The sequence below is a fragment of the Zeus faber genome, assembly GCF_960531495.2.
Source record: "Zeus faber genome assembly, chromosome: 3".
Lineage (NCBI taxonomy): Eukaryota > Metazoa > Chordata > Actinopteri > Zeiformes > Zeidae > Zeus > Zeus faber.
This window is the reverse complement of record NC_137190.1, coordinates 35376826-35400516: the sequence shown is the minus strand read 5'-3', so window position 1 is coordinate 35400516 and position 23691 is coordinate 35376826. Positions and strand designations below refer to the sequence as shown.

The window sequence follows — 23691 nt, the reverse complement described above, 5'->3', positions numbered from 1 at the left end:
CGCCAGGCCTGGAAGGTTTCTCAAGCATCACAACACACTTATTTGACCAAGAACTATGCAAGCACATGCCAGGATGCTGAGGGAGAGAATTGTGCAAATGATATGCCAGAAAACTTATGTCCGTTAAGTCGGAAGATATTAGTACAATTTTATCATTTAAATCAAATAATGAATATACTATACCAAACAAAAATATGGTAATAGAATATCGACATAATAATAAGTTATATGAGTTATTTCTTAGAATATGTATTTTTTGGGTTTTGGTCCTCACTTTTCAATTTTATCAGAAGTTAAATCCAGAAAAAGCCATTATGCATATTATAAATGGGTACATTGTTCAAGTGCAAAACAATTCTAATCTTTACTCGGCAGTTGGAGTGTATACAAAAATCAGCGAATCAGCAGCTCTGCATCATAACTTGAGTTGCCTTTTTGATTCCACAGACATCTCTGAAATCCATTCACTTACATCAGACCATTCCAATCCATCCCATGGGATGGGCACTCGATCACGCTCACCGGACCGTTCCGAGCCCGTCGAGCATCTCCGTTACTCTCCGCGTCAAACCAGCAACGGCAGGTAGACAAATCTAATCAATCACACACATGCACACACACACACGCCTTTATGTTTACTGTTTTTATAGGTCTTGCAGATACTTTGGATAACGTGGGAGATTTATGGTCATTTAAGAAGTCTTGATTTTAACTTGAGGATAACCCAACAACACCTAGACGCCTGAAGTTATTCATCAGATGCTTCCATTAAAGGGCAATATGACTTAAGATTAGGTATGCGGGCTAAAGTAATGTTTTGTTATGAGAGATTCCAAAGCATACGATTCCTCTATACACAAATTGAGGAAAGATAATAATTAACCAACATACCGTATTTCCTCAAATATGAACTGGTAGTCATATAAAAACTGGGCCTCTAATAAATGCTGGGGACGTGGTCTACACAAACAAATACAAGCCTGCCTCAAATAAAGACCAGGGGAAAAACTGATTGGAGCTGTGCCGATGTCCCGGTGTGAAGCTCCAAATAAAGAAAATAAAAACAGTGTGTTTTTATTGTAGATGTATTTTATTTACTCCATTTCCTCCTGCTGCGTCACAGATCGCTTCTTGAAGCAAATGCCCCCATCTGAGCACTTTCGCTCATTAGCGTTCCAAGCAGGAAGTGGTGCGTTGAAGGCGAACTAAGAAAACTGTAATTCCCCCATCGGCTAGACAAGTGCAACTTATATGGCAGCTACTAGCGCTCATTTTTTTACACCATACATGTGGTTGCATGGCACCCAGACAGAAGTTTGATTTAAAATTCATACTAAAAAATGATCAAATATACTTAACGGAGGGAATTAGATATAAAAGCCTACCTCTAATATAAGCCTGCTTCCAAAAAGCCTGGTATCCTCTGTAGTTGAGGTAAATAGAACCCCTGGTGACTATTTGAAGAAATACGGTATTTCCTTTTCTGTCTTCTTGACATGTAATTGAGGGGAAAAAAAATATCCTTATTGTCTTCTAATGAAGTCTGTACAAATTGGTACTGGTAATGGCACTGAATTTGCTGGCACTTTGGGTTTAAAACTGAATTATATAGAAACAATATTGCCAGCAATAAACCAATATAAATAGTCAAAACCTCATATGCACATGAGGTTTTGTGATTTCTTACTTTTATTCTGTTTTAATATCCATGCTATTTCCTACCTTCTTTTCCTTCCTTTTTTATTCTCTCAGTAGTTGGAGATTCCAGTGAGTCTGTGATGGACAGCTGCATGGTGGTTTTACTGCTATGTAGTTTAGATTGCTATGTAGTGCCCTGTAGCTATGTAGCCTACTGTAGATGGGTTGAGAAGAACGGCAGTAGAATGGCTGAGAAGTAGAATGGCAGAGAACGACTTTAGCTGCCCTGAAACAGGATGAGCACGGATGAGCTCACTAGCCAAAAGTAGTCACACTGGGGGGAGCGGAATGACTGCTAGAGAGCGTAAGTCAGCTGGTGGAACTGGACTGTGAGGTAAGTCAGCTGAGTGAGTCAGTTTGAGGGTTAGATGGTGTTGGCGATGACCTCATGGTCCCAAAAGTGCGTTGAAAGGCTTCTTCTGTGTCATCAAAAGAAGTCTTCTCTTTGCCCATCGTGGGCAGCTATGATAGGCCAGGAGTATCCAGGTGTTCTTTTCAACCAACCACTACACCAGCTGGATTTATTGTGTAGCACTGCTTTGAATGTAGCGTAAGAGTGTAATGATAACATGCATTTGCGTGCACATTAGTATTGACTTATTGATTTTTTTTATAAAGTTGTCCATAAAAACACAATATCCAGATTAGAATAGCCAGGATAGGCTTATATTCTGGTTATGATAAACCTGAATATAACTGTGCTGTGCCCTCCTTTATAATTGTCAGATCTTGTTTTTATAATACTCCTAAGTGGAATGATAATAATAATAAAAATAAAAATAATGTGTGTATAAACGCACTCACTGATATCAGCTGTTGTGGTAATTGTTTGGAATACAATCCAGCGCGTTCTTGGCTCGCTTGCAATCCCCCCCATGCACCAGATAGGAGGTTATGCTGAAGAGTGGGAACAACAATGGGAGGGCCAGATCCATCTTTGGGCATTTTCTGGCCTCCCAAGGACAGATTTCTGGATGTAACTCACATCTTACTGTACCTTACAGTGTACCTATCATTCACAGCCCCCTCCCTCCTCTAGCTCCTCCATAAAACCCCAACAAAAAACTCTATTTAGCAAGTAGCGACACACATTTACCCGCACAACTAGCAGCCCAGTATTAATACCCCAGATATGTTACTTTGAACTGTGTACAATTTAAAACCCTCTAGTTTTTTTTTAGTTGCAGGGTATAAGTTTGACAGTCGTCGGGCTGTCTGTCCACTAGGCTGACCTCCAGTACTGCCGTTAATCAGACTCCACGTTTAACCTGTCAAACTGTGTTTGTTTCAATGCAGGATGAAGGCAGGTTCACTCTTACACAGATTGCTCTCACTGTAAGTGTAAACTGGCAGTACATTCTGTGAGCATTACTTTTTTCTTTGTTTTAGTTGCTCTTTCTACCTCTCCTCCTACCCATTGTTAAAAAAATATATATTTTTAAATGAGAATGTGGACAAAATGAGTGTTTGGCTGTATATGAGAAGTAGTTGACTGGAGATGTGGGAGAGAGGGGTCTGGATATAAATTTTTACAGCTTTATACATTGCTTATAGTCTGAAGGAGGTTTACATTTACATTTACATTTAGTCATTTAGCAGACGCTTTTATCCAAAGCGACTTACAAGGGAGAATAACATTCAAGCTACATTGCGACAGAGCCATTAGTGTAACAATAAATACTGCTAGGTAGTGCTAAGTAATTGTAGGTTAGGAGAGGAGGTACTCACTGAAGAGCTGGGTCTTCAAGTGCTTCCTAAAGACAGAGAGGGAGGTCCCTACTCTGGTCATCCTTGGCAGCTCGTTCCACCAACGTGGAACTACAAATGAGAATAGCCTGGATTGCCGTGGCTGTATGGCCGGCAGAGCCAGGCGACGCTCATTTGACGAGCGCAGCACCCGGGGGGGCAACATGTGCTCTTACAAGAGCATTTAAGTAGGTGGGAGCATTCCCAGCAATCACTCTGTAGGCCAGCGTAAGAGACTGTCCAAACAAGGTTAGCTGTAACTGTGGCCACTCGGCACAGCTACAGCCATGGCCACAGCTACAGCTAACTACATTTAATCAGACAATGTCCTCAACCCATAAATGCCAAGAGTCATATGAAACCTGTACGTCATGATAAAGGTACAATAAGTAAGATTTTATTTGCTTGTTGCACAAGTTGACCGTATACGTAGCGGCGGAGGGGTTTGCAAATGACGTTGATCAATGCTCGTAAGTCCACTGTGACCTCGATGGATACTGAGATTCCAAGTTCTCGAAACAGGCCAGTACAGTACAAGGCTCTCTGTTTCGACAGGAATACTCTCACACCCAGACCTTTCAATCTCTGCCCTGTCCCCGCTGCCAGACTTGCAGCACTTTATAGATCTGCACAAGTTTAATTTTAGTTTGCGCAAGCATGCCTTTCAGTGACCGCCGTTGGAATGCTATGCTATAAAGACTAAGAAGCTCTGTAGAGGAGCTCGAGGAGGAGCAAGTATGTTCAGCAACGTAGGTGTTGGGTTGGTTTGGTTGTTGCAGAAACACCCACTGTGTATACAGTTGCATAAAATGTAGTACACAGCCATGCAATCTGCACAGACAAACACATTGTCTGTGACTTTCAACTGAGCATCATCATAGGATGATGCATTTCCAACCAGTGAGTTTGTCAGATATGCCCTGTTAGAGCTCTGTTGGTGAAATGTAAGCGCCTTTACTGTGAAGTGGAAATGTCCACAAGCAACAGCAGATCAGCCGTAAACTAGTAGGCCACACAAGCTCATTGAACAGGGTGGCTGAGTGCTGAGGCATGTGGCACAGAGAACTCATCTGTCCTCTGCTGCAGCTCTCTTATCACTGCTGAACTCCAAACGGTCTCTGGAGGCAACTTCCAAACAAGAAGTGTTTGTCAGGAGCTTTGTTGAATGAGTATCTACGGCCAAGCAGCCAAACAAAAGCCTAAGATTGCCATATGCATCTCCAAATGTTGTCTGGAGTGGTGCAAACCATGCCCACATTGAACTCCGGAGCAGTTGGAAATGTTTTCTCTTGAGTAATCAGTCTGGGTTCGGCAGATGCCAGAACTCTACCTGCAGGTATGCCTAGTGCAAGTACAAGTTTGGTGAAGGAAGAATAACGGTCTGGAGCTGTTTTTCATGGTTCAATCTAGCAATGCAGAGAAATCTTGGGACTACAGCATACTGCAAAATTCTAGGCAATTCTACAGTATGCCTCCAACTTTATATAACATACAAAGTTGGATGCAACATTTTGGGGGAAGCTACTTTTCTCTTTGGGTATGACAAAGCAAGGTCCACACAGGAAAAGTATCTTGGGACTCGATGTGGAAAAACATACTGAGAAACTACCTGCAAAGAGACTGGACATTCTTTTTCCAGTGTAATTTAGGAGCCCGTTGGGTATCTCTGTTGGGGAAAATATTTATTATAGGTCAATCGTTATGTACAAATGAGCCCAAAGTAACAGTCCATCCTAAACCTAACTATTTATGCTGTTTCGTTAAAGAAATGAATTAGTATCAGTAATTCGTTATTGAGCGAAAGTTTGCTTAAAGTTTGTGAAATGGCGTCTCTATCAGAAGTTAAAGAGTGCTATCAGTGCATTCGCAGGCACGATGTTTTCTTAACTTATATTTTGTAATATTGGATGCTCAGTAGTCAACGATGCAGGAACAGTATGTAAGGGAACGCTTTTATCATCTTCCAATCTAGGATGGGAAAAGAGGGACATGACATACTTCCCACAGAGCTTTTCAGCCAAGCCAGATGGTGATTGGCGGGGGAGGACGAGGGTCCCAACCACAGGAAGAGATGACCGTCCATGCTGTCAAAGCTCATGTTGGTCTCCCACAGTTCAGAGAGTCTCCTCTGTGCGGACACTTGTTGCTTTGACGGGTTAAATTTGCGGTTCCGCCTGTAGCGCCATGGTCCAGCTAACGGGAACATTTGTGTGAGTAAAATATTTTTGTGGCAACCAAGGTGTATGAGATCAGTGAAATGCGTCTTTATTGGTTGCCTCCTGGATGTTTACTGCTTAGTAAGACAGTTGGAATGTTACAGTGTGCCTTTTTTTTTTTAAATGTTTTTTTAATAGCAAAACGTGTCTAAATAGTTCTCAATAAGTGTACATAGGCAGCTTTGGCATAGGCATTAATGTCTATCACGTTTGGTAGTTGGATATTTCCATGAGGTAGTGATGTCTTTTGTATCCACACACTGTCCAGATAGTATTCTGTTTGGGAATTTGTTTGGCATAATAGAGAATGGAGATTTTGAGGATATGACCTTGCTCTGTGGGGGTTGTGCATCCATGTGCTGGTGAGAGAGCAATAATAATTTGTCACCTTTTCGGCTGTCTCTCTCTCAAATGAACTTCTAAGGCACACAGCGTTTCAAAAACAGTTTAAATACAACATGTTGACATCAAATGAAGGCAACAATGGACAAAAGACTGGCAACATTTACACTCTCTCTCTCCCTGGATTGCTCTCTCTCTCTCTCTCTCTCTCTCTCTCTCTCTCTCTCTCTCTCCCCCTCCCTCCCTCCCTCCCTCCCTCCCTCCCTCCCCACACACTGGGTCGAACAGAAGAGAGAGGTTTGAACAAAAGTTCTGTCAGATGGGGTTTGTCAGCGCAGAGCCTTTTTTTAGCGCCATGCTGTCCTGAGCATTCCACAACAGATTAAGGCCACAATACGCTGAACAGCCCCCCCCACAGCCCCCCCCCCCCCCCCCACCATTAAAATGATGTAATTCTGATTCATGTGTAGATTTCAGATCTCACGAAACCCATCCTAGTCTTGGGAGATAAGTTTATATTACCCTGATAGCATTTAGTGGCAATTTGTTGATAGATATTTCACTTATCCTTATACTGGGTTGTCATAGGTTTTACTGAGTTTGGCCTGAGTTTGTCCTGGGTTTGTGTCCTGACGCTGGCCTAATATCTGTCCACTTTGGGGTCCAGGTTTTCCACCAGGGTTGAGTCTTGTTAAGCTGCACCAGCTGCAGCTCCACATTCTTGTGTTAAAGCTGTGAACTGAGGAAGCAGGAAGTCATGTGACCAGACTCTGGAATTCAACCATTGTCTTAAACAGCGGCTAAATTACATTACACATGAACACACACACACACACACACACACATTATTAAGGTTAATCAAGGGGAAGTTTTTCTGAATGTATTGTTTGCATTTTGAGTGTTCCAAAAATTTTTCTTCAATTTAAACTCACCAAAGGAACATTTTATGTTTGTATACTTGTTGGTTTAGTAATTTAACAATAATAAAATGAGTTGAAACTCAGGGCGTACCACTGTATTTTGTATGAGAATATGCAAAAATAAGAGAATTCATGAAGTGAAAAAATAAATAATAATAAATGATCATCATTATCTTGCTGAACCCAAGCTAACAGTTTAAGTCTGCACTGTTCATTAAAAGTAACAGATCACACAGGCGGAAATGTTAAGTTATATTAAGGGACAGCAGTTCCCTAAATCCACAAATGCATTTACACACACACACACACACACACACACACACACACACACACACACACACAAACTTGCACACGGACACTTGCCAAAGTGACAAGAGGAAGCAGTGTGACGTCCAGTACTTGAACAGCGTAGACCTTCATTGTCTTACTTCTGAATGGCAACTTTGAAAACTCTTATGAGAAACACTCCTGCCTCCGGTAAAGAAGCCAAGATGACTGATCAAATGTGTTTGTCCGCAATCTAGGGGGGGGGGTCACAATCAAGATCACAATACGCATTGAGCAGATGTTCTGTCCGAGGGCTAACTTCATGTCTTTGCCTTTCCTTTCTTGAACTGGTTTCAGCCACCGAAGTCGAGATGAGGATCGCCTGTCCAAGCCAGGCACCATGTCCACTCCGGTTAAAAACTCTGAGGACGGCGCCTTGTCTCAGGCCAGCGACCAGGGTAGCTCCAGGGACGACGGCAAACAGCTGCCCCCCCTGCCCGGTACTCACACAGCCTAACCCTCTGCAAAATCCCTTCTCTTTTCTTTTTTTTATTCCTGCTCAACGCTCATTGGCTTTTAGTGGTCATGTCGCCATAAAATTACGACATTGTTATTATGACGTTGTCGGGATATAAATGACCATGGAGTTCATTAATAGCAGTGAGATAGTGTTACGTAAAGAACCAGGCACTTATGCAGTGGACTAAACTGGTGGTTCTCAGGATCCAGATCTGGTGGTTAAGTCATGACCCGAACATAGTTTGAGCCATTCAAATGTGGGAAATACATTTGAATGGTTCAAACTAATAGCACAGTAACCCACAATGCTTTTGTGCCCTGTTAAAACTCAAAGCAAACAAAAAAGGGTGACTACTCCAAAAACCCAGTAAAAATAATAATAATTTAAAATAATGCAATTGAGGCAATAACTCAGTTCACAAGCTTTCAAAACATTGTTCTATCTGTAAAGCAATTTAAATGCATAAAGGCATAATGAGATATATATTGGGGAAAATACCCGGTAAACCATTGGATTGCTTTTCTTTGACAAAGTGGAGGCATACCCCCACGGTCCTCTCAGAATGGACCCAGGACCCTGTTTTTGATCGCAACTCACCGGTTGAGAACCCCTGAAACATTGGGCAGAACCTGAAAGTCCAAAGAGCCTCGCTGTCTCATGTTTTTTTTATTCATTCATTAATTCATTAATTTGTTCATTCATTCATTTCATTTGGGCTTGAAGTGGTCATTTTACCATGTAACTGTGAATATGTTTCATTTTGCTGGTAACAGAACCAAAGCCGGTCTATGCCCAGCCCGGCCAGCCAGACGTGGACCTGCCTGTCAGCCCATCAGATGCCCCCGTGCCCAGTGCCGCACATGACGACAGCATCCTCAGGTATCCGCTTCTTCTCTTGCATTCGGAAAACCTGTCCATCCAATGCGAAGTGAAGTACGGCCCGGTCCAACTGTCAACCCTTGACTCAATGTCAACACTTGCACATTTAGTTGGTTATCAAATGCACCCTCCATCTTGGACCCTCCAACCAACCAACATACTGTAGGCAGTTTAACCTCCAGACTTGAATATCTTCCTGTTGCGATGTGTGTTCTTTGTAAATGACTTTGTATCATCTTTTAAGTTCTACCTCTCTGTCTCCCCCCAGGCCCAGCATGAAGCTAGTGAAGTTCAAGAAGGGGGAGAGTGTAGGTCTGAGGCTGGCAGGGGGAAACGATGTGGGCATCTTTGTGGCAGGAGTCCTGGAGGACAGCCCCGCCGCCAAGGAGGGCCTTGAGGAAGGAGATCAGATTCTCAGAGTATGGAACAGCTCCTTGGTCTACATGTCTATATCTGCTACGGTTGTACATAGGGGTTGCGCCGCGGACTACTGAACGAGCACAAACCGCTAATTCAGTCGACCAGTGGACTATTTTAACAGTGCGGTGAATTGAGCGTTGTCATTACATTGTCTGTGCTGACAATGAAATGTCAAGTGTAAACAATGGGAACCACCATTTTATTACTACTGAGTAATAGCGAGCCTATCCTTTTAATGTACAGAATATTTGTTTTTTTTCGTGAATGTTATTCAGTAACAGATGCACAAAGTGGGTAGAACGTCTGCTGTTGTTGTCAAATTAACCTCCCCCCTTCACTGCCCACACAAACTCTGTTGTCCTTTTGTACAACTACGAGATCTGCAAAGCCACGTGTGCGGTCACAATAGTTTTATTCCAGACAGGAGGTCTTGGGATTTCACGGTACAATGTATCTGTCAGTGCATGAGTCACTCCCGGGCTGCGCCCTGTGTCAAATATCCCCTTGTTTATACGCGGAGAAACACAATGGGGGTCATTCTTGCTGTCTAAGCTCACACAGTGGACTTTCTGTTTGACGGAACACTCTGGAGTGACATAGCGCACAGAGTGATGGAAACTCCTTGATGTCAGGCTTGGCTCACTCCCACATGCTTGTATAACAGAAAGGATTATACCTTTAGTTGATAAATACTACTACTCCAATGCCTTCCTACCAAGTTTAGCCCACTAAGGCAATTTGCGTTTCTGCAGCCAATTCAGTATGACGATGCCGAATTGCTCACAGCTTCTTCAGCCCTTCTCTGAGCTTCTTAAGATTAAAAACTATTCTCTACATGTATTTTAACCCAAGAAGGAGATGGCTAGGACAGCCAACGCAGAAGGATGCACCGTACCTGGTGCTTTAATGTCAGGACCCGCGCGGCTTTGTGTCCTTCCCATTGCACAAACACACACCTCGAAACTTCCAGGACATTGTTTCCCAGGTTTAGTTTTTTTCCTGTCGGCTGCGTTGTGCCGGCACGAGATAAAGACATCGGGCCATCGAATTTCTGGGAAGAGGAACGGTGTCTCTCTTGAGCTTGACTGATTCAGAACATGTGTGTACCGCCTCTTCTGCTCCCCGTAAACTAAAGTCAATAAACAGCCCTTATTGTTTTTGGGGGGAGGGGCTGGCTGGCTGGGGGGGGGGGGGGGGGTTGTGAGAAATCTCAGTTCTTCAACTCTTGAAGAATTATTTATTTTTATTTTTTTTGCTGTTCTCCAAAACATGTTTTGTTAAAGCAGAAATATAACATTGAAATGTGCCGTTTGTAGATTGACCCTGTTACAAACCTCAAAAACACTAGGTGTTTTTGAGGTGGCTATTAACACGGGTGTTAATAGATGCCAGATACTTTCAATACACAGGAAGCAAATTTTGCCATTGACCTTTCTCTCAGTCAGCCAATTGTGGGCGGAATTCTGAAAAGATTTGCAAATATTTATGGAACAACCTTTTAAGCCAATTCCTTCTCCCCTTAATTTTGGTCCATCTTCCAGAGGTTGGATACATGATTTGACCATTGTTGTTTGACCATTCATGAAATGGTCAAACACTCCTCCTCTGTATATTTAAATCGAAACAGTTTCACGGCAACCCAGAGATGCCAAGTTGAAGGTGTGCTGACTGCTGGCAAATGTTTGCTCGCAATTTAAATGTTAACAGTGCTGTTTACCCTGTAGTTTGCTGAAATAGCAGCAGGCTCGGTTGTAATCCTGAGCAACTCCATCTCGCCACACCCGCAGGTAAACAACGTGGACTTTGCCAACATCATCCGGGAGGAGGCCGTGCTGTTTCTGCTCGACCTGCCGAGGGGAGAAGAAGTCACCATTCTGGCCCAGAAGAAGAAGGATGGTGAGAGGACATGTCTTCTATTTGGACGGCAGGGGTGTGCAATGCAATTGATTTTACCGAAATACCACCGAAACCAGACATTTTGCGTGATGGAACTGTGAGCTGCTAGTCCTGTTGTTGACGGTTATTTGTGGCGGACTAAGAGCGGTAGGGTGAGAGGGAACACCTGATTTGGAAATTCCCCCTTACTATCTTAAGGCCAAATTTCTAGATTTGATAGCTCAGCTTAAAGAACTTCAATCATGGATGTTTTTGTTTCAATTATTACATTTAGAAGGATGTTTCAACTCACATGATGCCTTACCGTTACAGGGTAGCTAGCGTTTGAGTCTTCCACATACTTTGTAACAAAATGCAATTGGATAAATATCTATACTGATGTAATCAAAATGGAGGTTCTTAGAAATGACGTTATTTCAACACATTGTCTTAAGAATACTACTCAGAGTTCGGGACGTTGGATGGGAGCGGGATGGGAACGGAAGGGGAACTTTAGTAGATGAGGCTGTTCTTTCTGTCAACAAATGTTTCCCTTGCGTACCCTGAAAATGTCTCAAATCACAAAAAATATATATATTGATGCTTTTGTTTTAATATACCCCCAACCACCGCTTTCTTCATCTCCAGTGTACCGGAGGATAGTGGAGTCGGACGTGGGTGATTCTTTCTACATCCGAACCCACTTTGAGTACGAGAAGGAGTCACCGTACGGCCTCAGCTTCAACAAGGGCGAAGTGTTCCGGGTTGTGGACACGCTCTACAACGGCAAGCTGGGCTCCTGGCTTGCCATCCGCATCGGCAAGAGCCACCAGGAGGTGGAGAGAGGCATCATCCCCAACAAGAACCGGTAGGAAGTGGATCCCCATGACCAGGGCTAGTTCTTAATCATTCTCCCATCGCCGGGAGAAGAGAAGATAGTTCTTTTTAGTGAGGCTTTTTTTTTTTTAACTTATTAGACCATTAGGTAAATATAATATTATCTTGCACCTGTGTTGACATAATGTTAAATGTAAGCAGCTTTCCAGCAACTTTTGGGTGGAAAAAAATATTTCTCATTTGAACTTGAAAAATTTGAATGCAAAAACTGCCAGCTCCAAGCTGACTCTGGTTATAGGATAGCATAACGATCACAAGTATTACAAGTGCGTATGTAAGTAGCCTTTCATTTTAATACAGCAGGCATGGATTGTCTGAAAGCCAAACGAAACGACCTTTAACTTGTAGTCCCTGACTCTGACAAGTCAGAGTCAGGGACTAACTTTCACTATAACTTTCAGTCTAACTTTCAATATAAAGCACATTTAATGCTCAAGCAATTCACTGCGTTTCACAGAGCATCAGTTAAATATGATTTTTATTTTAGAATAATACAGATAACAACAATAAAAAAAATAATGGATTAAAAAAAACGAACAAAAAACAGGTTGCCCATCAAGAACCTTTGACTGGAAGCTGTTGTCTGTTGATCTTTTAACCCCTCTCCGTCTCAGGGCCGAGCAGCTGTCCAGTGTGCAGTATACCCTCCCCAAGACACCAGGGGGCGACAGAGCGGATTTCTGGCGTTTCCGTGGCCTGCGTAGCTCCAAGAGGAACCTGAGGAAGAGCAGGGAGGACCTGTCGGCCCAGCCGGTCCAGACGAAGTTCCCCGCCTATGAGAGGGTTGTGCTGCGGGAAGGTAGGCACGCTTTGTCAAAAAAATATCCAAAGTTTATGCAAGTTTTATATTTAAGTATATTCTGTCTATATTTTTATGATTTTTTTTACTTGGACAAACAGCTATGAATGAAATCTAGAGTTACGTATGTTTTGTTGTTCTATGAATTCGGGATGACTGCCGGAGGCGGTGTTAGACACTGGATTTATCCACCTTGCACATGCACAGTCGAGAATTTTATATCAACAAAGTCACGTGTGGGACCAGGTGCCGTCCCTACATAATCATATGGGACCCGGGACTCTGTTCCTACGGAATCTTCTCACCAAGGTTCCGAGTGACAGAGAACTCTGGCAGTCATCCAGAATTATAGAACCATAGTTCAATACGTAACTCTCGTTCTGTTTCATTCTTACTGATCGCCAAAGGCAGTGTTTCACACTGAATGACTGATACCAACAAGGTTATGAGGAACAACCACCCCTCATCTAATCTGTTGACGGCCTTGGTAGAACAGCCACTCCTATGACATTGGGAGTAGTGTCTGGCGAATGTACAGGGGGATGCCCAAGTAGCTGCGGCGCAGACATCTTTCAACGAAGCCCTTCAAGGCTTCCCACGATGTGGCCCGTCACGCCAGCGAGAGGAAGACAGCCCTGAGTCCGGTACGCCTGGGATATTGCATCCACTATCCAATGAGACTCTCTCAAAGATAGTCTTTGCTTAGACATTGTAGAACTCTTCTTGCACCCACTATAAAAAACTTGGTCTGTTCAGCGAATGTCTGCCATTGCGGGAACATAAGCTACAAATTCTCTAACTGGACAAGATAGTCTCGCCTGCTCGCAGCCTCCATCCTGTGGTGGGTCAAAGGCAGCCAACTCAATGACTTGGAACGTGGAACGGGGGGGAGCCTCTTTGGTAGGAATGATGGGTTGGGCCACAGGGTAACCCCTAACCCATTTGCGTTCCAGCTTACTCAGGTTTCTCTAGCATCAGGAGCAAATGCCATGAGGGCACCGTCAGGGCTCTCTTAGGCTGCAAGTGTTGGGCTCCTTTTAGGAACCTTATTACCAACCCATGTCACCCTACTGGTCGTTTGTCCACATCAACATGCCGTGAAGAGATGGCCGCTGCATAGACATTTAAGGTGGAGGGTGACCTCTTACCTTCCAGCAGGTACTGCAGGAAGCGTAGTGTTATGGGCACTGAACAATGCTCTCGATCTTTCGACTCTGACCAGTTGGAAAATACCCCCCATCGACACGCATAGAGTGACCTGTCTGGTGATGCTCTGGAATTTTAGATGGTTAGACTACACCCTGGTCACAGGCATTCAGCAGTGGTTCCAGCCCCTCAGAGGCCAAACCCACAACTGCAGCTTTCCTGGGTTTAGGTGCCAGATCTGACCTCCCAATTGGGAGAAGAGGTCCTGTCTACTCGGAAGACACCAGACCTGCACTTCGAGGAGACTGTGAAGTATCGGAAACCACGGCCTTCCCAGCCAGTTCGGGGTCACTAGCAGCACTCTGTGGCTGCCCTGATGCACTCTGTGTAGCGTTGCCGGGATCAGAGGGGTCGGTGGGAAGGCACAGAGGAGGCCATCAGGCATGCGCCAGAGCATCCTGCCCTGGTGGACTGGTCCTCTTGTCGTACCAACTCCATGCCGCCTCCACCACCTCTGGATGGAGTCAAAATTCCCCCGGTGGAGGTTTGTGACATGACCACCATGACCATCTCTGACCATGATCATTTTTACCCTGTTTAATCCTGGGGGGCCAATGTTGGCGAGCTGCTGGCTGGGGGTGGCTGGGGTCATGTCTCCTGGGGGTTTTCTGCTGCCTAGCAGCAGCCTTCAGTTTGACTCTCAAGCCGGCAAACTGATGTCTGGTCTCGCTCGCCTGAACCGTACGTTCCAGAGCCTGCTGTGCTGTCTGGCCAAACAGCTGGCCCGGGATCACAGGGAGGGTGCATAGTGTTCTCCTACAATCCTCCGAGAGGGGATTGAGCCTGGGGTCCGCCCAACACCTTTGTAGCTCCCCAATGTAGTCTGGAGACGGGGGAACACTAAAAGTGGCCATCTGAAAGGAATACCTGAAGAACGCACTGGTGGGCGCAGATACAACCGGGGCTTGGTCCAGCCTTAGGCGTGCCTATGCCATCGGAATGGCTGACTTCACTCTGAAGTCACCTTGAGTCTGGATTCAATGCAAGGGTGGGGATTGAGGATTTCTCCTCTTCCCCCTCGCCGAACAGCTTGCTGGTGGCAGCAATGGACACCACATCCTCCAGGAATCCCCCGGACTGATGTGGTATAGCGGCACCCACCGGCCCGATTAGGGTGTCCCTTGGTTGGAGCGAGAGCAGAAGTGACTTGAGGTGAGCCATCTTCACTACCAGGGTGTCTCTCCTGGTCCCTCTTCCTGGGTAGAGCCCCTGATGCTTCTGATTGCAAGTGCGTGTGTGTGGCCCTGTAACAGCACCGCTTTGTCCTGGGAGCCGAGTGGGGGACCCTTGACCTGAGCCAGCAAGAGACCTTCAGGTTCAGTGGCATGAAGGAACTGATCATGCAGGTCAAGCGCTCCACCCACAAACACCTAGTACAAAGATCATGTCACTCTGTGGCCAGCAGAAGAGACATGCACCCGGAACAAGTGTTATTGTTCATTCCTCTCTTTTGCTACTGTTTAGCTGACTGATGTGATCCGGCGAGGCCACCCAATGCTATCAGAGCTAACGTAAAGGAAAAAGGGGATATCGGTGGAGGCAAAACAATTAGACTGGCAGAGCCGTCAAAACAAATTTATTTGGAGCCTACATCTGCAAGTGTAGGCTCCAGTTCTCCGCACCGCTGTTGTGTTCCCCCAATGTGATACGATGGGTAGGATAACCAGAGCGGGTCTGCTTGCTTGAACCATACACAAAAACTGGGGATAGCAAAACACGGTTCTGTTGTGGTGTTGCTTGTTTCTCTCACCATCCTTGCAGTTAAACTCTAGGGCTCATCCTCTGAGGGATGAAGGATCGACAAAGGTCAAGAGATGAGACCCCACACTCAGCAAGTGTGCAAAGCTGTTTTTTCCTACATTTAGATCATAAAGCTCATGGAACGAGAAAAAGTTTTATTTTTCTTTTGACTTGCTGTAAAAAGTTCTGAAAGAACAGAGCCCTGGGCTCCATGTGATTTATATAGGGGAGGCACCTGAGCAATGGGGGTCACACTTGACTTTGTTGATATAACATTTTTGATTGTGCATACGCAAGGTGGATAAATCCAGTGTGGAACACTGCCTCTAGTGGTCAGTAAGAATGAAATAGAACAATGGCACATGATTTGCCACCACCTGCTGTGCTGTTGACTTTGTACTCTGTGGTTACACATAGAACTGGGTTATATCGAGGAAAAAAAAATTAAAAAATAAATAAATAAATATATATATATATATATATATATATATATATCTATATATATATATATATATATATATATATATATATATATATATATATATATATTGGAAACTAATATTCATGTCACAATATCTAGCAATTCAAAATTCCACAGTAAAGAGGTTCATCATGTACAACTATGCTGTTTCTTAAAACTAAACGGTATGCGTAATGTCTCTTCATCATGACAAACCTTTCCGTAAGAAGATCTTGACAGCCCAGTACTAGCGTTAGCGTGTCATGCCAGTTTCCCTGCTGACGTGCTCTTTGGTGGCCGACAGCTGGGTTCCTGAGGCCCGTGGTGATCTTTGGGCCGATAGCCGACGTGGCCCGAGAGAAACTTGCCAGAGAGGAACCAGACGTTTTTGAGCTTGCAAGTGAGTAAAAGAAAAATCTAAAAATATTTGGAAAAAATCAGCTGACACCCCCCCCCCCCCCCACACACACACACACACACACACACACACACACACACACACACACACACACACACACACACACACACACACACACACCCCTCCTCCTCTTCTTTCTTCCATGTGTCTCAAATGTTCAGTAGTAGTTAGTAGAAAACTTTTCCAAGCCTCTACATTGAATTAAAAAGAAAAAAAAGAATATATAAAATTAATAATAACAAAAAGAAAAATAATAATAATAATTATTATACTTTTTTTTTACGGTATGAGGCTGGGTAAGGAAAATTCCAATACCGCATAAAAATGTAACATTTTACAGCTAAAAAAGTAATTTAATGTAGTGTTGAGTCTCCATGTGAATTGCACCCTGCGTGTTCTCCATTCTAGACAAGTCCAAGTCATTTGTGCCTTTGTGTCTGTCTGTCCGTCTCACATATCCATACATGAGCACACACTCACACACAAATACACCCCTTCGCAACCTAATTTGATATGTAGTCTCCGTTTCAACACAGACTATTGACTTTTGGTTATCTGGTATCTGAAGTCCACACACAAGCATCCACACGCACACAGTAAATGCAGTAATTCCATCAACTGATGTGTTTTCATGTACCTCAAGTGATGTCTGTGTAACTGTATTTTCTTTTCAGAAACACAGCAACAGCAAGGAGGGGAAAGTATGTCACCCAGTGCATTTTTTTTTTTTTTTCAAATTCTATTAATTTAACCTGTGAATGACACTCAAACTGACCAAAAAACTAGGATGTTGCTGATTAAGCGGGGTGGGGTGAGATATAGAAATAATTGCCGATTGCTCAGTTATAGCTCTGAAGAGGAATATCACTCTTGTTTTTTTTTTTTTTTTTAAGCATTCAAAATGTTTTTTCCTCTTGTGATTGTTGACCTGTGGCAAACATCAGAGACCTCAATGCGTTGCAATTCTCGGCTGCCAATTCAAATGTTTGGCGATTTGAAATGACAATTTTTTTGTAAATGTTCATTCCGATCCCAAACTGAGAAACAAGGATGTTGTACAGACCCCGCAGTTAGCGGCTGCTCGATCAAACTTGAGGTCGACGGTGACTTGAACTTTTCTGTCCAAATCAGGACTCAATATCCAATGTGTTTGGCGGAAAGTGGGAAATCTCACCTTCACAAACGGGGCATGTCTTACTTCTAGGTTCTGGAGGAAAAAGGGGGATTAAGGTGAAATTGGTTCAGCAACATAGAAGGCGACCGCCCCTGGCTTGAATTGAATTCAAGGGTATGCCCACTGAAATGAGGGCGCAAAATTTCAAGCATTTGCAAAAGCTACTGTCAGTAAGGTTATGGCGTGTTGTTCTAACATTTAATCATTTCATTTATAAGAGTTCGTCCTATGGATCAATGTTAAAACAGCTTGCCATATATAGTGCCAAAACTCTCGGGGGTTTTATTTTTCCATATTTGTTTCTCCCCCCAAAACAGCCTCCCCCTAAAATCATCCATTCGATTCTCAGAAGAATTATCCAGAAAGTAGCTCAGATGTCTATTAGATCAGTGAAAATAACCTAGGTGTCATAAGTGGCAGGACCGAAGAGGGCCCATTTTATTTTATTACACGTGTATGACTCGCAACATGAGATGTTGTTAGGATGCAAGAGCCTTGACAGGGGTTGCATTTATTCTATTCGGATCACATACTTTATACCAAGTCCAGGAGCCACTTTGCCTATCTACATTAAGACAAACTTGGCTTTATTTTAAGTGCCTCAGTCTTATGAAATTATTTTTTCTAATTACTATGAATGATAAGAACACCCACCCTCCCCCCTTTGTCGCTCCTCACTCATATTAGCTTTTATTTTGTTTTCCTCCTTTATTTTTACTCAGCCTAAAAAACGGCAAATTAGTACTCAAAGCTACGTATTTAAAAGTGGATAATATTTCAAAATATCAGTGAATAGTTTTCCATTCCAGCTACCCACAGTATGCTCCGCGCCTTGTGTTGTTGTAGTTTGAAAGGTAGTCTTTCAGTGTGTTTGATGCATTATTTATAATAATAATAATAATAGTAGTAGTAATAAAACACTATCAAATATCCTTCTTAGACAGAATCACCCTTGCCGGAACCTTGTGAATGTACCCAGGGAGTGCCTAGTGTGTCAATCGTAAACCCCTACGCCCCCCCACCCCATGCCACCCCACCCTACGCAGCCCCTGCCTTAATCCCAGAGGTCTGCATTGACCCTGTGCTATCATTAATCTAAATGACCCCTCGCTCCCTCGCTCTTGAATGTGCATAATATTTCATGTCAGTGCTTCACATGTAATACATTTCCTGCACTTGCTGATCTGCGTACTGGTACCGGGCTTAATGTGCAGCTGCACGCGCACATATTCATGTTACACTCATATTTTTGCCCCCCGCCCCCTCCAAAATCTACCAACTGACTCATGATGACTCTTGCATGAATCAGCATCAGCTCTCTCTCCCCGCCGATTCTGTCCCCTATCCCTCCCTCCTCACTGCCCTAATTATGGATCCCTATATTTCAAAATAAAAAACCTTTCCACTGGCCTTGTAGATTACATCCCCCGTACTGTGTACAGGAGAGGACAGGCCACTCTAAAGTGAAGGTGGCCTGATGGGGCATGGACTGTGTGTAGAGTGTGACGGAGAGTAGCGTAGCGTGATGGGGAGGAGTGAATATCTGTTGCCATTCCTTCCGCAGAGAGCGAGCCCCGGGACGCAGGGACAGACCAGAAGAGCTCGGGCATCATTCGCCTGCACACCATCAAACAGATCATCGATCGCGTGAGTGCCGCTCATAGCGCGCGCACATACACAAGCAACACAAAGGGATAAGCGGCCACATTTAGCTGCCAAAACATGGCAGAGTGCCATGGTAGTTTATAAAACGCTGCCCCCTGGTGTACAACATGCATCCACGCATGTCATTTACATAAGTCAAGGCAGGTTGTACTTCTCCTTTAGATTTCAATGTGGTGATTTTATTATTCCTGACCTTAAAAAAACCAAAACACATTATAGTAAACTTATCCAAGCATCCTGTGTGTATATATACAGTATATTATCAGAGTTAATGCATGCCATTAATATTAGAATGATAACACACATTTGGACTCTTGGTCTGGTCTAAGCGTCTGTCCTGCATACTGCATTTCTCAGCGATCTATACAGTAGCCATAGTCAAATAAGCCTATTAAAAGTATTGTTTAACCAACAGAATGATATGCATACAGTCTTTTGTTTTGAGCTTTTTCGGTCTGTGAAGGTCCATGTTTTCCCACAAACATAATGTTTTCCACACGTTATTTATATGAAACAGTCATTTCATCTACTTTCATTCATTTCGCTGCGACGTGAAGGACAAGCATGCGGTGCTGGACATCACCCCCAACGCTGTGGACCGCCTGAACTATGCCCAGTGGTACCCCATTGTGGTGTTCCTCAACCCGGACACCAAGCAGGGTGTCAAGACCATGAGAAGTCGCCTCTGCCCGGAGTCCAGGAAGAGCGCCAGGAAGCTGTACGAGAGGGCGCTCAAGCTGAGGAAGAACAACCACCACCTCTTCACCAGTGAGTGTACTACTCAAAGTACTTGAATTAAAACCTTTTGGTAGAACTTTTGTAGAACACTGTTTTCCAACTACTGTGCTGTGAGAGTTCGCCAGGTGTGCCATGAATTCCACCAAAAATAAAAGGAATTCGAACAGACAACTCTTCTCTTCAATTCAGTTTATAATGATCTTTATTTATTTAGCATCATTTGAGTTTGGATGTCTGGGCTCTATTGCTCATCACTCCCTTGAGGTGTACAGTAAACACAGGCAGACTTCATGAGCAAGAAATATTGGAGTGATAAGCTCAAATCCCCCCATTGGATAGAAGAATAAAGCCCAACAGGTAGATGCAGGGGAGGTGGCGGGAGCACAGCAGCGCAGCAAGCAAAGTATGCAGCAAAGCAGGAAGCAAGGCAGGTAGGGCAAGAGAGATTGGCTGCTTAAATAGGCCGGCTCATAAGCGCGTGGAAGCATGTGGCGCTGTCGAGTTGTCTGACAGAACTATCTACGCCTCATTAATTAGCTGTTGTGTTGTAAGATCAAAATTGTAAGGCTGTAATAATTCATCAAATTCAGTGGTATAAATCATTCAGTAAAGGGTTTTTGTTTTTCCAACTCTTTGTTTTATTCACTGATTCACTGTAACGCATGACGAGCGAGGGAGGACTTCCGGTGAACGATGAACGAGTCGGAAGAGTCTGAATCATTTAATTCTCTCAAAATGATTGATTTTGGTGGAATGTAAAAAGTGAATCAGTTTTGTTTTTTCCTCTGTAATTATTATTATTCAGTTTGCAAATTGAAGACTCACTCTTTTACTGGAGTCAGTCCCGTTCTGCTTCCCCTCCCTCTCGTTCCTCAGCCACGATTAACATGAACAACATGAACGACGGCTGGTACGGAGCGCTGAAGGACAACATTCAGCAGCAGCAGAACCAGCTGGTCTGGGTTTCAGAGGGCAAGGTAACACACACACACACACACACACACACACACACACACACACAAACACAATAAACTGACTAAATACAGCTTGAAAAGTTAAACACGTAGACCGCTTAAACTGGCAAAATTTAGCAATTTTCTTATATTGTGAGTATGTAGGGCTTTTTACAGTTTTGTTTATTGGGTTTTTCAGAACACATATATACATACTTATACACGTACTTCAACTCACACATACTGTATACATATGCATATCTACAGAAATATATATATATATATATATATATATATATATATATATATATATATATATATATATATATATATATACAGTGGGGCAAAAAAGTATTTAGTCAGCCACCAATTGTGCAAGTTCTCCCACTTAAAAAGATGAGAGAGGCCTTTAATTTTCATCATAGGTATACCTCAACTATGAGAGACAAAATGAGAAAAAAAAATCCAGAAAATCACATTGTCTGATTTTTAAAGAATTTATTTGCAGATTGTGGTGGAAAATAAGTATTTGGTCAATAACAAAAGTTCATCTCAATACTTTGTTATATACCCTTTGTTTGCAATGACAGAGGTCAAACGTTTTCTGTAAGTCTTCACAAGGTTTTCACACACTGTTGCTGGTATTTTGGTCCATTCCTCCATGCAGATCTCCTCTAGAGCAGTGATGTTTTGGGGCTGTCGCTGGGCACCATGGACTTTCAACTCCCTCCAAAGATTTTCTATGGGGTTGAGATCTGGAGACTGGCTAGGCCACTCCAGGACCTTGAAATGCTTCTTACGAAGCCACTCCTTCATTGCCCGGGCGGTGTGTTTGGGATCATTGTCATGCTGAAAGACCCAGGCACGTTTCATCTTCAATGCCCTTGCTGATGGAAGGAGGTTTTCACTCAAAATCTCACGATTCATGGTCCCATTCATTCTTTCCTTTACACGGATCAGTCGTCCTGGTCCCTTTGCAGAAAACCAGCCCCAAAGCATGATGTTTCCACCCCCATGCTTCACAGTAGGTATGGTGTCCTTTGGATTCAACTCAGCTTTCTTTCTCCTCCAAACACGACAAGTTGAGTTTTTACCAAAAAGTTATATTTTGGTTTCATCTGACATTCTCCCAATCCTCTTCTGGATCATCCAAATGCTCTCTAGCAAACTTCAGACGGGCCTGGACATGTACTTGCTGAAGCAGGGGGACATGTCTGGCACTGCAGGATTGAAGTCCCTGGCGGCGTAGTGTGTTACTGATGGTAGCCTTTGTTACTTTGGTCCCAGCTCTCTGCAGGTCATTCACTAGGTCCCCCCGTGTGGTTCTGGGTTGTTTGCTCACCCTTCTTGTGATCATTTTGACCCCACGGGGTGAGATCTTGCGTGGAGTCCCAGATCAAGGGAGATTATCAGTGGTCTTGTATGTCTTCCATTTTCTAATAATTGCTCCCACAGTTGATTTCTTAACAACAAGCTGCTTACCTATTGCAGATTCAGTCTTCCCAGCCTGGTGCAGGTCTACAATTTTGTTTCTGGTGTCCTTTGACAGCTCTTTGGTCTTGGCCATAGTGGAGTTTGGAGTGTGACTGTTTGAGGTTGTGGACAGGTGTCTTTTATACTGATAACGAGTTCAAACAGGTTCCATTAATACAGGTAACAAGTGGAGGACAGAGGAGCCTCTTAAAGAAAAAGTTACAGGTCTGTGAAAGCCAGAAATCTTGCTTGTTTGTAGGTGACCAAATACTTATTTTACCGAGGAATTCACCAATGAATTCATTAAAAAATCCTACAATGTGATTTCCTGGATTCTTTCCCCCCATTTTGTCTCTCATAGTTGAAGTGTACCTTTGATGAAAATTACAGGCCTCTCTCATCTTTTTAAGTGGGAGAACTTGCACAATTGGTGGCTGACTAAATACTTTTTTGCCCCACTGTATATATATATATATATATAATATTCTCTAGGCGTGTTGTCCTATATGTTAAATGGTGTTTTACCAACACAATATTCAGCTAACCATAATTTGTACAGTTTAAACTTTTGTAATTATTGCCCACCCCCCCCCCACCACCACCACCACTACACACACACACACACACACACACACACACACACACACACACCCCTCCCCAAATCAGGCCGATGGTGCTCCGGAGGACGACCTGGACATCCACGACGACCGCCTCTCCTACCTGTCGGCACCAGGCAGCGAGTACTCCATGTACAGCACGGACAGCCGCCACACCTCAGACTACGAGGACACCGACACAGAGGGGGGCACCTACACGGACCAGGAGCTGGACGAGACACTCAACGACGACGCAGGCCCCCCCCCGGAGCCCGCCATCACCCGCTCTTCGGAGCCGGTGCGCGAGGACCTGCCCGTCATTCAGGAGCCGCCGGGCTACGCTGGTTACCGCCTCTCCGCACAGCCCGACCCCCTGAACCGCATCGACCCGGCCGGTTTCAAGGCGCCGGTGTCGCAGCAGCAGGTAGCGTTTCTGAGGGCCGTGCGCCTACCGTGTTGTCTGGAGGCGGTGGTTTGCGTTAGGAGGGTTTTCTGGAGGCGCTATTGAGCCCCACTCCCCTTCTGCTAATGTGTCCCGATATCCCCCAAAAACAACCGTTGAGGGGGTTGGGTTGGTGACCTGTGTAACCAAGTACTTATTAAACTATCCGGGTGTCTCCGTACGTCTGTCTTTTAAATCTGGTTTTTCAAAAGTCCCAAATCGCTTGATTTCCTCTCAGTTGAGGTTT

At 44.0% G+C, this 23691-nt stretch overlaps 1 protein-coding gene across 7 annotated transcripts in view; it reads left to right on the top strand.

Annotated features, from left to right (window-relative positions):
- Window positions 1-23691, top strand: part of tjp1a (tight junction protein 1a) — an 80286-nt gene that overhangs the window by 38613 nt on the left and 17982 nt on the right. For all 7 annotated transcript variants that reach the window (XM_079998152.1, XM_079998151.1, XM_079998147.1 and 4 more), the window contains exons 8-20: window positions 448-583; window positions 7547-7689; window positions 8483-8588; window positions 8857-9007; window positions 10796-10904; window positions 11532-11751; window positions 12395-12579; window positions 16290-16385; window positions 17078-17104; window positions 19142-19224; window positions 19800-20010; window positions 20857-20957; window positions 23073-23426. In XM_079998152.1, the coding sequence (XP_079854278.1) occupies window positions 448-583; window positions 7547-7689; window positions 8483-8588; window positions 8857-9007; window positions 10796-10904; window positions 11532-11751; window positions 12395-12579; window positions 16290-16385; window positions 17078-17104; window positions 19142-19224; window positions 19800-20010; window positions 20857-20957; window positions 23073-23426 (1922 nt within the window). The remainder of the gene's footprint in view (window positions 1-447; window positions 584-7546; window positions 7690-8482; window positions 8589-8856; window positions 9008-10795; window positions 10905-11531; window positions 11752-12394; window positions 12580-16289; window positions 16386-17077; window positions 17105-19141; window positions 19225-19799; window positions 20011-20856; window positions 20958-23072; window positions 23427-23691) is intronic.